The sequence below is a fragment of the Geotrypetes seraphini genome, chromosome 7 (assembly GCF_902459505.1).
Source record: "Geotrypetes seraphini chromosome 7, aGeoSer1.1, whole genome shotgun sequence".
Classification (NCBI taxonomy): Eukaryota; Metazoa; Chordata; class Amphibia; order Gymnophiona; family Dermophiidae; genus Geotrypetes; species Geotrypetes seraphini.
Window position 1 is genome coordinate 2,312,856 of NC_047090.1, and position 15,091 is coordinate 2,327,946.

Consider the following 15,091-nt stretch of genomic DNA (forward strand, 5'->3'; position numbering starts at 1 on the left):
CACCAATTGAGAATTTTTCATTTGGGTCTCCTGAAGCAGATTCCGAAACGGGGCCACGTTAGGACCCCCCAGATTATTTAAAGATAAGTGAAGTGTTTATGCAATCATTTGGTGATATCTCTGTCTATACGCAAATCAAGAGAAATTATTAATACAAAGAAAAAGAAAGATTTATTTAAGAAGACCAGTTTAACAAAGTCAGTTACAAATAATATAAACTACATACATATATTGTGTCTCAGAGAATGATCAAATACTATAAAGTTCACAATGACTGGACAGTAAACTCATACCGGGGAAAAAAGGGGGGCAACCCCCTTCCTTCTTGGAGTTTCATATCTCTGAGCATACTGAAAATTTTGTTGATCACTCAACTGTAGACATTAAAATTTATTGGAGTCAGTTTCAACTACAGTATATATATTTTAATATTTTTCTGACTTCCACCATTTAAGTTTTGTTCCCTGTCTTTTCTGAAGGATCTAAAACCAAAGCAGTATCAGGAGATCGCAGAGGCATCACAACTGATTGGAAACTAATGCAATTGAGATCTGCCACAGGAAGCTGTGCCACTGGCATAACAGGCCTAGATGGCCTGCCTGCCATGCCGATCACACTGGGTCCATAGAAAAAGCTTTCCAGAGAAGTTGAATAAATTCTGGTGAAAAGTCACAGTCTGCATCCATGGCAGGGAGCTGTTGAAAAACATGCACTCCACAAGAGTCCCCAGACTTGGAACACTGACATTTTGCACCAGTAGCCAGAAGGACTGCTTGATGAAATTCTAGTCACGGACCCAGTTCAGCTTCCCAGCCTGTGAGACTGCGAAGGAGGTGAAATTCAAATTCCTACAGCACATGGTACACGGACGCTGATCCAGCACCTATCTGGCGCAAACACTGCACAAATTCAATAGATCAGAAGCTAGGGAGTCTATCTCAAACAATTTTTAAAAATCAAATTGAGGGTTTTTTAAGACAGAAAAAGAAGTTAGAAAAAAAAATCTATTTTAAAATCCAAGATGGCTGCTGTAACAAATTTGCACCCAAACTGGCAAAAATAAAAAATAGTGATTTGGGGTCTGAGGAGGTGGGGGACCTGAACCCTACCCACCCACAGAAACTGTGAATAATAATGGAATTACTCATAATGTCTGTAGTACCTTTGCCTGTCAGCGATTTTCAGCAGCTGAATGAGCAAAAAGAACTTTTCTGCCTCAGAACAGCTCCAAATGCACAGGAAGCCAAGATTGACCCCCAACCCCCACCCCCACAGAACTTCTGCCATGTAGTTGGGGGCGGTAAAGGCAGCCTGTGCCCTGAATCCCGGGTGGGTTTCTGTCCAGGCACACACAGCCTGCACTAGAAACCTGTGACAGAGTCACTGGCCAGCAGACTTCCACGGGAAAGGCCCCAGACACTGAAAGACAGTGGCACACTAAAGTTTCTCTGTGAAGCTGCAGTCCGGCTCTGCAGGACTGCGTCCTTTTCTCCGACAGCGGAGCACCGGGGATGGGGGGGGGGGTGTCTCAAGGCACTGAAGCCACCGAGAAACAAAGTTTAAATGAACTTGAAGCAGAAAAAGAAGAAAAAGAAGCAGAGCAACAGCAAAAGACTTCTGCTCATACTGCTTGCAGAATTGAAAAACCTAGCATATGGAATCTGGAAGGGACGTAACAGAAAGTGTTACACTGTGATACAGCAAACTTTCTTGGAGTCCAGCTTCCTGTCTCTGGCAGTGACTAATCTAGGTCATTTGGAAACACCTGGAAGATCTTAATGGGCATAATTTATTCCCTGTGTTCACTCCCACAGCCCCAAAACAAAAGGTGGCACTCCCACGTCTATTTATTTCTTTAAAACATTTTATCCTGCCAAATATAACAAAAAACTGTTTCAAGATTTGGCTAATAGTTGATAGGGGGGCAAGCCCACCATAAATATGTCCAAACCTTTTTTAAACCCATAATTTTTAGCAACAAATTCTACAACTTGCTGGCTACACTAGCGGCAGGAATCTTTTTTGATAATGCTGTCATTAACAGGAAAAAGCAGAAGTTACATAAGTTTGGCACTGTCATCTTGAAGCTGGGATCATTTGCTATTTTATTGACCATTGATACAGGTTTTTTGGAATTTAATTTTGGGTCAAATAAATAGCTTGTTGCAAAATCCGGTGGCATTATTATATGATACGGTGCTATTTGGGACATCAATGAGAGTTAGGAGCCAAATATCTTCTAACAATAACAAGCTATTACTCATTATGACAGGGGTTTCCATACAGCATATCATGAGAAATTGGAAAAATTGTGATCATCTGAATTATAGCTTTTGGTGGAACTCGCTAGGTCACATATTTAAACTCCAAGATTCAAATAGGCGGTGCTGGAATCGCTTGGAAGAATTGGATGCAGGCAAATATTAGGACATTAGATGATCTTATTTCTAATGGTAATCTGCTTGAGTTTTCACAACTGCTTTCAGGCGGATTTTTGGGGACACCAAGCCGCAAAATGGTATAAATTATTATATGGATTTTTAAATAAAAAAAGAAAACTGGCCTTAGGGATATTTGGAGTATTGAGATTGGACAGACAATTTCTGCATCTTAATGGCCACGATTTTGGTCTTGGAGATTAAGGTCTACAAGGTCAGCATCTATGAGTCAAACATGGTTATTTTTGTTACATCGAGTTTTTTGGACCCCTACATGTTTACAAAAGTTAGATAACACTAGATCCAATAGATGCTTGCATTGTAGATTAGAAGTTGGGACGTTAGATCATTTAATTTTTTTCTGTCCCTGTGTAATTGCTTTTTGGAAACTAATTTGGCCCCAAATTAATAAATTATTAGAAAATCATGTAGGACTCTCTTATGACACTTTATTATTTGGTACAGCAATGAGAGTTCAGAGTCCGATTTCTGCAAATAATAACAAGTTATTATTAATATTGACAGGGGTCTCCATGCAACAAATTACTCAAAATTGGAAAGATTATACTAAGTTAAATTATACATTTTGGTGGAATTCAGTTTGCCACATATATAAGATGGAAAAGATGATAGCGTTACAACAAGGGAATTTTCATAATTTTAAAAAAATATGGGGACCATTGACTATTTACTCTAATGATCAGATATCTTAAGCACATGGGTAGTTTATATTTGGGTTGGGATGGGAATATGTATCATATGGAAATGGGAATATTGATATAAAGGGGGGTATTTATTTTATCTTATAAGAATATTTGATTGTAAATACAAGTGATTTGTGAAAATTGTTTTATTATTTATAATTCACTTGATGTAAGAATAAAAAATGAATAAAGATTTATAAAATAAAAAAGATTTTGAGCATCGAAAAGCATTTTTCAGGATATGACACACCAAGCACAGGAATGGAAGAATATCTGCAAGATACGTTGCATTGGATGGATTTTGGTTGGGGTTCTAGGAAATTGGACGTGTGCATGGAAGTGTGGGAAATACTGGTAGTCATAAGTTCTCAATAGCGGTAGCCTCCCTGAGGTTCTTCATTTTTAGCATGCTTAAATACATGTAGCTCTATCATATGATACAATTTTATTCGGTACCTCAATGAGAATAAAAAGTCAAATTTCATCAAGCAATAATAAACTTTTATTGATAATGACAGGAGTCGCCATTCAACATATCACCAGGAATTGGAAAAATTACACTAGACTTAATTACACCTTCTGGTGGAATTCGTTGAACCATATATACAAAATGTAAAGAACAATTGCATTACAAAAAGGGAATTATAATAATTTTAAAAAGGTTTGGGGGCCATTGATAATTTACTGTAATGATTAGATGCCATTTTACACTGAAAGTACATTTATAATTATGGGGAGGGGGTGGTATATATTAAAGGTGTTATCAATATTATGAATGTAATGCTTTTATGATTTTTTTGATTACATTATTTGTGGGAAGGGTGGGGGGTGGAGGGAATAAATTTATGTATTTAAGATGATAATAGAAGTTTATTTTTTTTTATAATTCTTTATTCATTTTTTCATCTTTCAACAAGTGTACAATATACATATCAACAATTAACAAATAATAGATAATAGAAGTTTAAATGATATTGTACAAGTTCAAATGATGTAATATTGTATATTTGATGAAAAATCGAATAAAGAATTTAGGAAGGGTGGGAGGGAAGGGATTAAAATATATATATTACCATTATATAATGATAGAATTTCAAGTGATGTTTTCAGTGCCAGTTGCTTAATATTTATGAACTTGTTGTAAGATGAAAAATACTAAAAGGAATCGACAAAATAGAGCAAGCTTACTTACCAGCAGGGGGAAAGGATGGTGAGCAAGAAACAGCGTTAATCACATTGGCAAATGTGACTCAGACTCGGACCAGAGGTCATGGCCTGTAGCTGAGAAGGGACACGGCCAGGACAAATGTCAGACAGTTCTGCTTCACACAGCGAGTGGTGAACACCTGGAACTCTCTCCCGGAAGAGATGGTGGAGGAAACCACCATTCTAGGATTTAAGGGAAAATTGGACGCACATCTTCTTGCAGGACACATTGAGGGATATGAATGACTAAGGTACGCCTGGCTGAGCCTTCGCGTGTGCGGATCACCGGACTGGATAGACCCCAGGTCTGATCCGGTGCAGGCATTTCTTATGTTCTTATGAATAAAGATTTATATAAAAATAAATTAAATGGACATTTTTCCTGCTGGGTTTATGGACGTCTTGCACAAAACGTCCAACCTCAGTCTTAGGCACACTTTTGATTATGCCCCTTTATTTCCTATCCATTAGCCTATTAGCAATCTACACCAGGACATTGCCTTTTCTCCCATTATTTTTCAATATTCTCAGAGCTCTTTCATGAAGGAATCTATATAAACCTTTCTGAAAGACATGCCACCCCCAAAGCATTCAAAGAAAAGCGATGTAGTGGGGATGGGTACTAAAGTGGGTGTTCCTTTCTGGTAATGTTTGTGGAGGGGACTATAAAAAGGCCATGTTGGGAGTGGGAGCTTGGAATCTGTTGCTGTTGGGAGCATGAAAGCAACTTCTGTTTTGCGGTACACTAACTAGTAAGCAGGGATTCAGGCCAAGAAGACCTTAAATTGATGTCCAGCACATCTAATAAAAGTATGAATGCAAGATGTACTGTGGGACCTAGACTGAGTATATGTAAGGGACTTCAAACTATGGGCCCCCCTTTTATCAATCTGAGTAAGGTATTTTTTTAAATCACAGCTTCAGAGCTTTTACCCACAGCACTTTGCAATTAAAAAAAAAACCCTTATGCAGCTTGATAAATTTGGACCTATATTTTTTCCTAAACAGAACTAGTGGGACCTAACCCAGATGCATCCCCAAAGCTTTGATGTAGAGTTTTTTTGGATGGTGATGTTACTGAAAATTTTCCAACCAAGAAACCTGGTCCACTGAAGGACCAGGATCTGTTGGCTACAGATTAATTGTGTGCCAACTTTTAAAATAAACATTTTGAGAGTTCTACAGGAAGAAGTGGTTAGGTATTTGCTCCAGAGAACTCAGTAATTCTGCTCTTAATTGCTTTCATCATTTTATCCAGTATTGGCCCATTTGAAAAACTGGTATTACATCGACTATTTTCCATTCCTCACGTACAATGATACATTTACAAGAGCAGATATGAAAGCATCACATTAATACTGTACTACTACCTTTATAGCTTGTTCCAACTTTTCAAGCTTTGCAGCATGTTTCTTGTTGTAAGTTAATACTTTAATTAAAGGAGGGATATCTGTTTCATCATTCTGGACTTCTCTTTGTAAATGTTTCATGCTGAAATCTTGCATCAACCTGTAGACATATAATAAATATGGCATTAGAATACAGTATACCATTGAGTCTAACAAGAACTGTTAAGTAGTGGTATATTGAAGCAACCATTAAAGATTAAATCAGCAATACAAATTCAAACAAGGAAGAATGTACAGAAAATTGAGTTGAACTTACGAGGGGCCACTGAAAGTACCTGAATATAAGACCTCTTTTACTAAGCAATGGTAAAGGTTTCTACCGTGGCCTGGAGTGCTAAATATTCTGATGCTCTTAAGAATTATTTGAGCATCAGAGCAGCGTTGGACCATTTAGCGCTTTATGCCGTAGAAAAAACCTCTACCACAGCTTAGTAAAAAAAAAAAAAAAAAGGGGGCAGGGTGGAGTTTAATGTGTTCAGCGCAGCATACGTCTAGTAGCGCTATAGAAATGATTAGTAGTAGTAGTAAATATCTTAGCAATTTCATTCCTTCTACAAACAACTTTATACTTTGTAAGACTCTAGTATTTCATCTTTCTCTTTCCTGAGGAATTTCCCTCACAATACCTTAACATCTGATAACCAATCACTTAATCAGCCTATTGTATTAAAAGAAATCACTGATGTGATACATTTTTAGTCTTTCCTCATACTCCAGGCCAAACAGCGGTCAGAAGGCCTTATGGAATGGCAGGCTCCAGAGCCATGCGAAGGAACTGAAAGCATGGAAGTTACTGAGCCAGAGCCAGTAGCTACTGAGGCTATGGAAGTGAACAGTTTGTTTGCTTTTCTCTTTTTTATTTGAGAAAAACTGAGACCTATGGCTTGAACTTTAAAAAGCTATTATACTGTAAAAGTTTGTGGTTCTGACAAGATTTTCTCCAAGTTGCTAGAAAGGGACTGCTTAAACAGCTGATTTTTCCTGTTACTCTCCTTGCTTGGTGCCTTTTGTGGAAAGGAAAGTTTTGTTTCTTTCTCTGATGTGGGACTCAAGCATTGTTTTTTCCTGTTATCAAAGCCTTAAAGCATGTGGCATTACTGGGGATTGTAAAATTGCTGTGATATCTGGGAAATTCTTTTTGAGGGATACTTTTTGTGCTATCAAAAAGTAATTTAAAAGTAGACACAGCAACTTTTGCCCCGCAAACAGCTCTATGGAGCAAGAACTTGCCAGTGCTTGTGAGAGGCAGGAAAAGCAACTGTAATTAATATGATATAAAAGTGAACTCTTGTGTTTATTGCTACTGGGAGAATGGGATAGAAATTGAAATAAAGCAAGAACAACATTGAGATCCCAAACCACTGGAGGCGGTTTGAGAGGAGGTTTGACATTTCATGAATCTGGAAACCACCGGATGAGCAGAGAGGGGTTTCCCTTCAATAGGCTGATGGAAAGCAGCTACTGCACTGAGATGGACTCGGATCGATGTAAACTTGAGGCCAGAGGTGGATAAGTTCAAAAAGATAATCTAGAACAGAAGATAAGGAGGAATATTGAGGCTCCTTATCATGAGAAAAATATCACATAGAAAATCTAGTCCATTTTTGGTGATAGCATTGCCTAGTGGCAGGCTTCCTAGAAGCCTCTAAAATGTCTCTTACAGGTTGAGAAAACTGAAGAGGAGTTATGTTGAGAGGTACCAAGCTGTCAGGTGTAGAGACTGCAGGTTGGGGTGAAGCAGAGATCCCTGACTCTGTGTAAGCAGAGATGGAAAAACTGGTAGAAGATATGGCTCCCTGCTGCTGAGTTGAAGGGAGTACCAAGGTTGTCTCGGCCACCGAGAAGCAATCAGGATCATGGTGGCATGAGTGTTCTTCAACTTGACAAGAGCCTTGAGAATGAGAGGGAATGGAGGGAATGCATACAGGAAGAGATTCGTCCATTCCAATAAGAAAGCATCTGCCTCGAGGCGATGAGAATATATCCTGGAGCAGAACTGAGGCAGTTTGTAGTTGTGGGACGATGCAAAGAGATCTTTCTGAGATGTTCCCCACTGTGAAAAAATGTGATGAAGAGGCGAGGAATGGAGTGTCCATTCGTGAGGTTGCAGAAGATGACTCAAGTTGTCCTCCAAGCAATTGTTCGCCCCTTGAATGTAGACAGCTTTGAGCTTCTTGACAAAGGGAGGAAGATCCCGTCCCGTCTGAAAACACACCTGTTCCTAAAGTATCTAGACAACTGATCCTCTCTTCTCTCTCCCCTCTATAGCGATTAACTTGTTCAATTGATCACTCTCTCCTCAAAAATGGATTCCCTGTCCTATTAACCCTCTTTCTTCCTCCCCTCTTAAAGTCAATCAATTTGTACCTTTGCTTAATCTTTGTAAACCGCATAGAACTTCACGGTATTGCGGTATATAAGCTGTTATTATTATTATTATCCCGTCCCTCCCTGTTTGTTGACATAGTACATGACGACTTGGTTGTTTGTCCGAATGAGGACTACCTGGTCATGAAGAAGATGTTGAAAAGCTTTGAGAGCATTGAAGATCGCTCTGAGTTCCAACAGATTGATGTGGTACTGACGATCCATACTGGTCCAGTGGCCTTGAGTACGGAGATCATTGAGATGAGCGCCCCAAGCATAGGTTCGAGGAATCTGTTGTGAGGACCTTTTGATGAGGGGGGGGGTTTGAAACAGTAAGCCTCTGGAGAGATTGGAAGAGAGCATCCACCAGCGGAGAGACTGTCTCAAGGAAGGAGTGACTGCAATGTGTCGAGAAAGTGGGTCGCAAGCCTGCATCCACTGAGATGCCAGGGACCACTGAGGAATTCTGAGGTGAAGTCTGGCAAAAGGAGTCACGTGTACTGTGGAGGCCATGTGACCTAGTAGTACCATCATGTATCTCGCTGAAATAGAAGAGCGGGAAGACACTGCATGACAGAGTTGAAGGAGAGCTTCCAGACGTTGTTGCAGAAGGAATGCTCTGAGTTGAATAGTGTCCAGAATAACTCCGATGAACTGTAGATTCTGAGAGGGCTGAAGTTGTGATTTGGGAAAGTTGATTTCGAATCCCAAACTTTGTAGGAATCATGTAGTTCGTTGGGTCGCTACAATAACCCCCTGAGATGTTGAATCTTTGATGAGCCAGTCGTCTAGGTAGGGAAACACCTGAAGACATGGTTCTGTAGAGCTGCTGCTACCACTACCAGGCACTTGGTGAACATTCTGGGAGATGAAGCCAGGCCAAAGGCTGCATTATCATCTGTATTGATAATGCAGATTCCCCACCCGAAATCTGAAATATTGACGGGAGGCCGGATGAATGGGAATATGAGTATAGGCCTCCTTGAGATCCAGAGAGCATAACCAGTCGTTTTGATCCAGAAGGGGATAAAGGGACGCCAGAGACAACATTCAAAATTTTTCTTTGACTAAAAATTTGTTGAGAGCCCTGAGATCCAGAATGGGTCACAGATCGCCCATCTTCTTTAGAACAAGGAAGTAACGGGAATAAAACCCCCTGTTCTGCTGTTCCAAAGGAACTAGTTCGATGGCATGGAGACAAAGCAGAGCTTGAGCTTCCTGAAGAAGAACGGCGGTCTGTGATGGACTGGAAGAATAATCTCTTGAAGGAAGCTGTGGTGGAACCTGAGTGAAATGAAGAGAGCATCCTTCCCTGATGATTGACCCAGAGGTCAGATGTGATTGTCTCCCATCGGTGGTAAAAATGATGGCGACAACCTCCAATGGGGGGAAGATAGGTCAGAGACAGAACTGTGGAGGTTATGCTCTGTTTTAAACAGTCAAAAAGGCTGTGTAGCCTTAGGTGCAGCAGAAGGTTGAGATTTCTGTTGCTTCTGAGTCTGCTGTTTTTTTGAGAGGAGGACGAGTGTAAGGAGCCGCTCTCGGAGCAAAACGCCTCAGGAAAATTGGAGGAGGGCGTGCAGGCTTGGCAGGAGCTGGCATAGGCTTTGGTCTGACAATAGAAGCAAAAGATTTTTCATGTTCAGACAATTTCTTGGTGGCTGCCTCGATAGATTCATCAAAGAGGTCATTGCCTGCACAAGGAATATTAGCCAAGTGGTCCTGAAGATTAGGGTCCATGTCAATAGTGCGAAGCCAGGCTAGGCGGCGCATTGCTACAGAACAAGCAGTCTCCCTGGCGGACAACTCAAAGGCATCATAAGAAGACTGAAGTAAGTGTAATCTGAGTTGTGACAGAGTAGCTATGACTTCTTGAAACTCAAAGTGCTTTTGAGTATCTAAATAGCTGAGAAATTTTGGAAGGAGATCAATGAGGAGCTTGAAATAAGTGACAAAATGAAAATTGTAATTGAGGACTTTGGAGGACATCATGGCATTTTGGTTGAGGCAACGTCCAAACTTCTCCGTGGTTTTACCTTCCCTTCCAGGAGGAATGGTAGCATAAACCTTGGAAGGATGGGATCTTTTCAAGGAGAATTCCACAAGCAGGGACTGGTGAGATAACTGCGAATTCTCAAATCCTTTGCAATGTAGAGTTTTATACCTGGAGTCCAGCTTGCCTGGGACAGCAGGAATAGCATAAGGAGTCTCCAGGCATCGTGTAAAAGTCTGAGACAAAAGCTTGTGAAGAGGAAGCTTAAGTGACTGCAGAAGGTTGAAGAAGATGCATGACTTCGAGATATTCCTTAGAGTATTTTGAACCAGCATCCAATTGAAGGTCCAGGTCTGCAGCCACCTGAAGAAGAAAAGAAGAGAAAGATAGCTGATCTGCTAATGCTTTGCCTCGAGAGGGACTCGAGAACGTCGAGGCAGCCTTGGTCGAAGATGAAGCTTTGGCAGGAAAATAGGCATCAAAAGAATAAGGAGAGTTGGACAAAGCAATAGAAACCACGGAGTCCTCGAGGTCTGGAAGTGGAGACCTTGATCGAGAAGTCGGTGATCCAGTAGAGCTGGAAGGTATAGATCGAGGCTTAGTTGAAGAAGGACGCTCCTTGGAAGAAAAGCTATGCTTGGAGGTATGCCTCGATGAAGGCCTTGATTGACGACGAGAGTAGTGCTTGGAAGCAGATTTCAAGGACCAAGGAGACTTCGCCCCGGAGATGGAAGCAGACGTTGCTACCAGGGAATAGATGGGGCTAGAAGCTGTAGATCGAAGCTCAGGAGGTTTGGTGGAGGAATCTCGAAGCACTCCCAAAGACTCTGCTCCTTGTATGGAGTGTGAGGATTCCTCTCAAGGCACATGCAAATAATCTGCTCCTTGCTTCAAGTACATAGATGCCTGACCAGACACTCGCAGAGACTCTGCACCCTGCATAGAGTGTGAAGCTTCAGCCGAAGGCATAGGAAGAGGCTCAACCTCGCGGGAGTCTGCAGAATGCCCAGGCTGGATTAGAGTAGCTAGCTTCGGTACATATTAGTGAGGAACTGAATGAATTGCTTCTCTAACATGGTCTGGAAAGAAGCCGGCAAGGATGGATCCGTGTCTGAAACCGGACCACCTGCTTTGGCTGGAGGTTCTAAAGTGGCAGTGGATATGTGCTTCGACTTGGAAGTCTTAGCCACCTTGATTACAACCACTGGAACTTTTCTGCTGAGATATCTGACCTGAGGATGCAGGGGACGATACAGGAAAGAGCCGCTGCAAACGAGGAAGGTCTGATGAGGCTCGAGGTCGGAGTTGTGGAGGCAGGAGGACCCTCGGTCGAAGGTGGAACCGAGGCCGCTTTTGAAGTCAAGGGAGTCGTTGAAGAATCCATCCCGAAAAGTTTCTCCACTAAAATCCGACGACGTTTAAGGGCTCAAGGTTGAAGAGTAGCACAGCGCTCGCACAACTTCGGTTGATGGTCCGGCCCAAGGCACTTGAGGCACCAATGGTGTGGGTCTGTGAGGGAAATTGCATGCTACACTTCTTGAAGCCCGTTGCTGGCCAGGACATAGAAGGAAATATAGCCACTGCAAAGTCAAAGCCCATGGGCTGCAGCCGAGCGGCCTGCCCCGGCAGTCGAACGCAAGAAATAATTTTTTTTTTTTACTAGAAAATAAAAGAACACAGCGATTCATGAAGAAAATAAACACAAACCACGGTGAGAGAAAGCAGAGAGTCAAAGACGGACTTCTCAGCTCCGTGGAAAACTGAGAACTGAGGAGATGCGCCCTGCGCTAGGTGGGAAGGCACTCGCGCACGCACGGTGCGGCTGACTCAAAACTTTTAGTTTCTACAAGCAAGTCTGCTTGCGAGGCTCTCCGCATCGGGGCTCCGTCGGTGACGTCACCCATATGTGAGAATAGGCTTCCTGTTTGTCCTGGGATAAAATGATTTATGAATAGGGCCTTATGCAAATTAACAAAAAAAAATCATTTTATACATATAAATTTCATGATTATGTATTGCAGACATCCTATAAAAATAGTCACCTGCAGTATATGAATTGTCCCCAATGAAATAATAAGTAATCTGAATTATACAGTAAAAGATTTATGAGTATACATGCACCAAATACCATTTAAGGTCATCTGCTATCAATTCTTCTATATTTTCATATGTTGTCCAGTCAAGAACAATCGCAGAAGATTCTGCATGAGGCGATGTGACTTCTGATACCTCTTCTAGTATGTCTCCCAAATCCAGATTAGGCATAGAATGGCTTCTCTACAAGTAAGATAATAGTATTATAATAGTTATATAAATATAGTGCTTTTTTTCTAGGTAAAAAAGGTGCTGGTACTCATGCAGAGGCAATCCTAGGGGGCAGGGTAACCAGGGCTTTTTTTCAGCCTGTACAATATATGCAGCCATGTGACCCAGAATAGCTATATTTGGAAAGTAGCTGCCTCTGAAACTGAGGGTCACAGGCTCAAGGCTGGCTGGTGCACCATTGGGGATTAACCCCCCTCTCCCCCCACAAGCTGGGAGGTTTTGAGTGAGAACTGTAATGGGGTGGATGGGACATTTTTGGAAGGCAGGAAAAAAGGCACCAAGCTGAAAAAAAGTTCTGAATACATAAATTCATCTAATATAATAAAACGGTAAGCCGCGCATGCGCACTCCCACTGCGTGTATCCGTTTTCCGTGAGATATAGGGCACCTCAGGTAGGAGTGCGCATGTGCGCGAATCTCTCTGGCTGGTCGTCAGCATCTTCTTCGCTCCTCTCCCCGGCACACCCGAACCCCCGTTCAGCCTCCCATCCGACTCTCCCTTCGGCTCCCTTAGTCCCTTGCCGCTGTTCCTCTTCTCTTCCCGCCCCGACAAACGTCCTTACTCCAGCAGGGGCCGCAGCATTCTAAACACGCTGCTTCGCGGCCTGCTACTGCCCTTATTTGCTCTGCCCGACACGGCAGAGCAAATCAGTCCAGTAGAAGGCCGCGAAGCAGCGTGTTTAGAGTGCTGCGGCCCCTGCTGGAGTAAGGACGTTTGTCGGGACCGCGGGAAGGGGGCGGCAAGGGACTAAGGGAGCAGAGGGTTGAAATATATTTATTTCAGGTACCATTTGACGACAGGTAGTTCTGTAGAAAATGAACTACCACTTACTGGGACAAGCCACTGATTTTCTTTAAATGGTGAGAACAGGACCCGATATGGGAGCAGCTTTGGGGGAGGGGTGTGCTGCAAGGCAGACAGCTTTGCTTGGGGGGGAAGAAAGAAGGGGGCTACGGAGACACAGTTAGGGACGAACTGGAGAGGGAGAGGGAAAGGGGGCTGCTTTGGGGGAGGGGTGTGCTGGGAGGCAGACAGCTTTGCTTGGGGGGGAAGACAGAAGGGGGCCATAGGAGACACAGTCAGGGACGAACTGGAGAGGGAAAGGGAAAGGGGGCTGCTTTGGGGGAGGGGTGTGCTGGGAGGCAGACAGCTTTGCTTGGGGGGGAAAGACAGAAGGGGGCCATGGAGACACAGTCAGGGACGAACTGGAGAGGGATAGGGAAAGGGGGATGTTTTGGGGGAGGGGTGTGCTGGGAGGCAGACAGCTTTGCTTGGGGGGAAGACAGAAGGGGGGCCACGGAGAGACAGTCAGGGAGGAACTGGAGGGGGAGAGGGAAAGGGGGCTGCTTTGGGGGAGTGGTGTGCTGGGAGACAGATAGCTTTGCTTGAGGGAGGGAAGACAGAAGGGGGGCCACGGAGACACAGTCAGGGAGGAACTGGAGGGAGGGGGAGAGGGAAAGGGGGCTGCTTTGGGAGAGGGATGTTCTGGGAGACAGACCGCTTTGCTTGGGGGGGGAAGACAGAAGAGGGACCACGGAGAGACAGTCAGGGAGGAACTGGAGGGGGAGAGGGAAAGGGGGCTGCTTTGGGGGAGGGGTGTTCTGGGAGGCAGACAGCTTTGCTTGGGGGAGACAGAAGGGGGGGCCACGGAGAGACAGTCAGGGAGGAACTGGAGGGGGAAAGGGAAAGGGGGCTGCTTTGGGGGAGGGGTGTACTGGAAGGCAGACAGCTTTGCTTGGTGGGGGAAGACAGAAGGGGGGACACGGAGAGACAGTTAGGGAGGAACTGGAGGGGGAGAGGGAAAGGGGGCTGCTTTGGGGGAGGGGTGTGCTGGGAGGCACACAGCTTTGCTTGGGGGGAAGATAGAAGGGGGGCCATGGAGAGACAGTCAGGGAGGAACTGGAGGCCGAGAAGGAAAGGAGGCTGCTTTGGGGGGAGGGGTGTTTTGGGAGGCATACAGCTTGCTTGGGGGAGAGGAGACAGAAGGGGGCCACAGAGAGACAGTCAGGGAGGAACTGGAGGGGGAGAGGGAAAGGGTGCTGCTTTCTAGCACACGTTAATGTAACGGGCTTTAACACTAGTATGTTAAGAATTTCTGTGGGTGAAAGTAGTACTTTAATCACAGGAATAGATTTTTGTAAATCTGTCTGCTCAATATTCCATATAAAGTTATGCATTAGAGAATGACACAAGGAAAAAATTTGTCGCCGTCATCACCCCGTCTCCGCGACCACCGTCCTTGTCACGGCCCCGTCCCCGTGACCACTGTCCCCACCTCGTCCCCATCCATGTGACTAGTGTCCCCGCAGCATCCATACACGAGCCTCAGTACTGCAATATTTAGCTTATGCCTTCCTTATAATTCAAAGTTCTGGCTGCTGAACTAGAGAAAGAGATGTTCAGCTGGCAGGGCTTTGTTTATACATTTTTATCAACACAACTAATATACTACTTTATCCTAAAGCAAAAAATAAATTAATAGAAATTTTTTTTCTACCTTTGTTGTCTGGTTTCTGCTTTCCTCATCTTCGACTCAATCAATTTCTTCCATCCACTGTCTGCCTTCTCTCTGCATCTTCCATTTGCTCTGTTACTGTGCTTCTCCCTTCCATCTCTCCCTCCACACCCCCTAATTGGTCTGGCACCCA

General features: G+C 43.5%; 1 protein-coding gene across 4 annotated transcripts in view; it reads right to left on the bottom strand.

The window, feature by feature from the left end:
* The window catches only part of CCDC87 (coiled-coil domain containing 87), a 220,106-nt gene that overhangs the window by 118,406 nt on the left and 86,609 nt on the right, over positions 1-15,091 (bottom strand). For all 4 annotated transcript variants that reach the window (XM_033951406.1, XM_033951405.1, XM_033951408.1 and 1 more), the window contains 2 exons: positions 12,246-12,394; positions 5,719-5,857 (listed from right to left, as the gene is read on the bottom strand). In XM_033951406.1, coding sequence (XP_033807297.1) covers positions 5,719-5,857; positions 12,246-12,394 — 288 coding nt within the window. The remainder of the gene's footprint in view (positions 1-5,718; positions 5,858-12,245; positions 12,395-15,091) is intronic.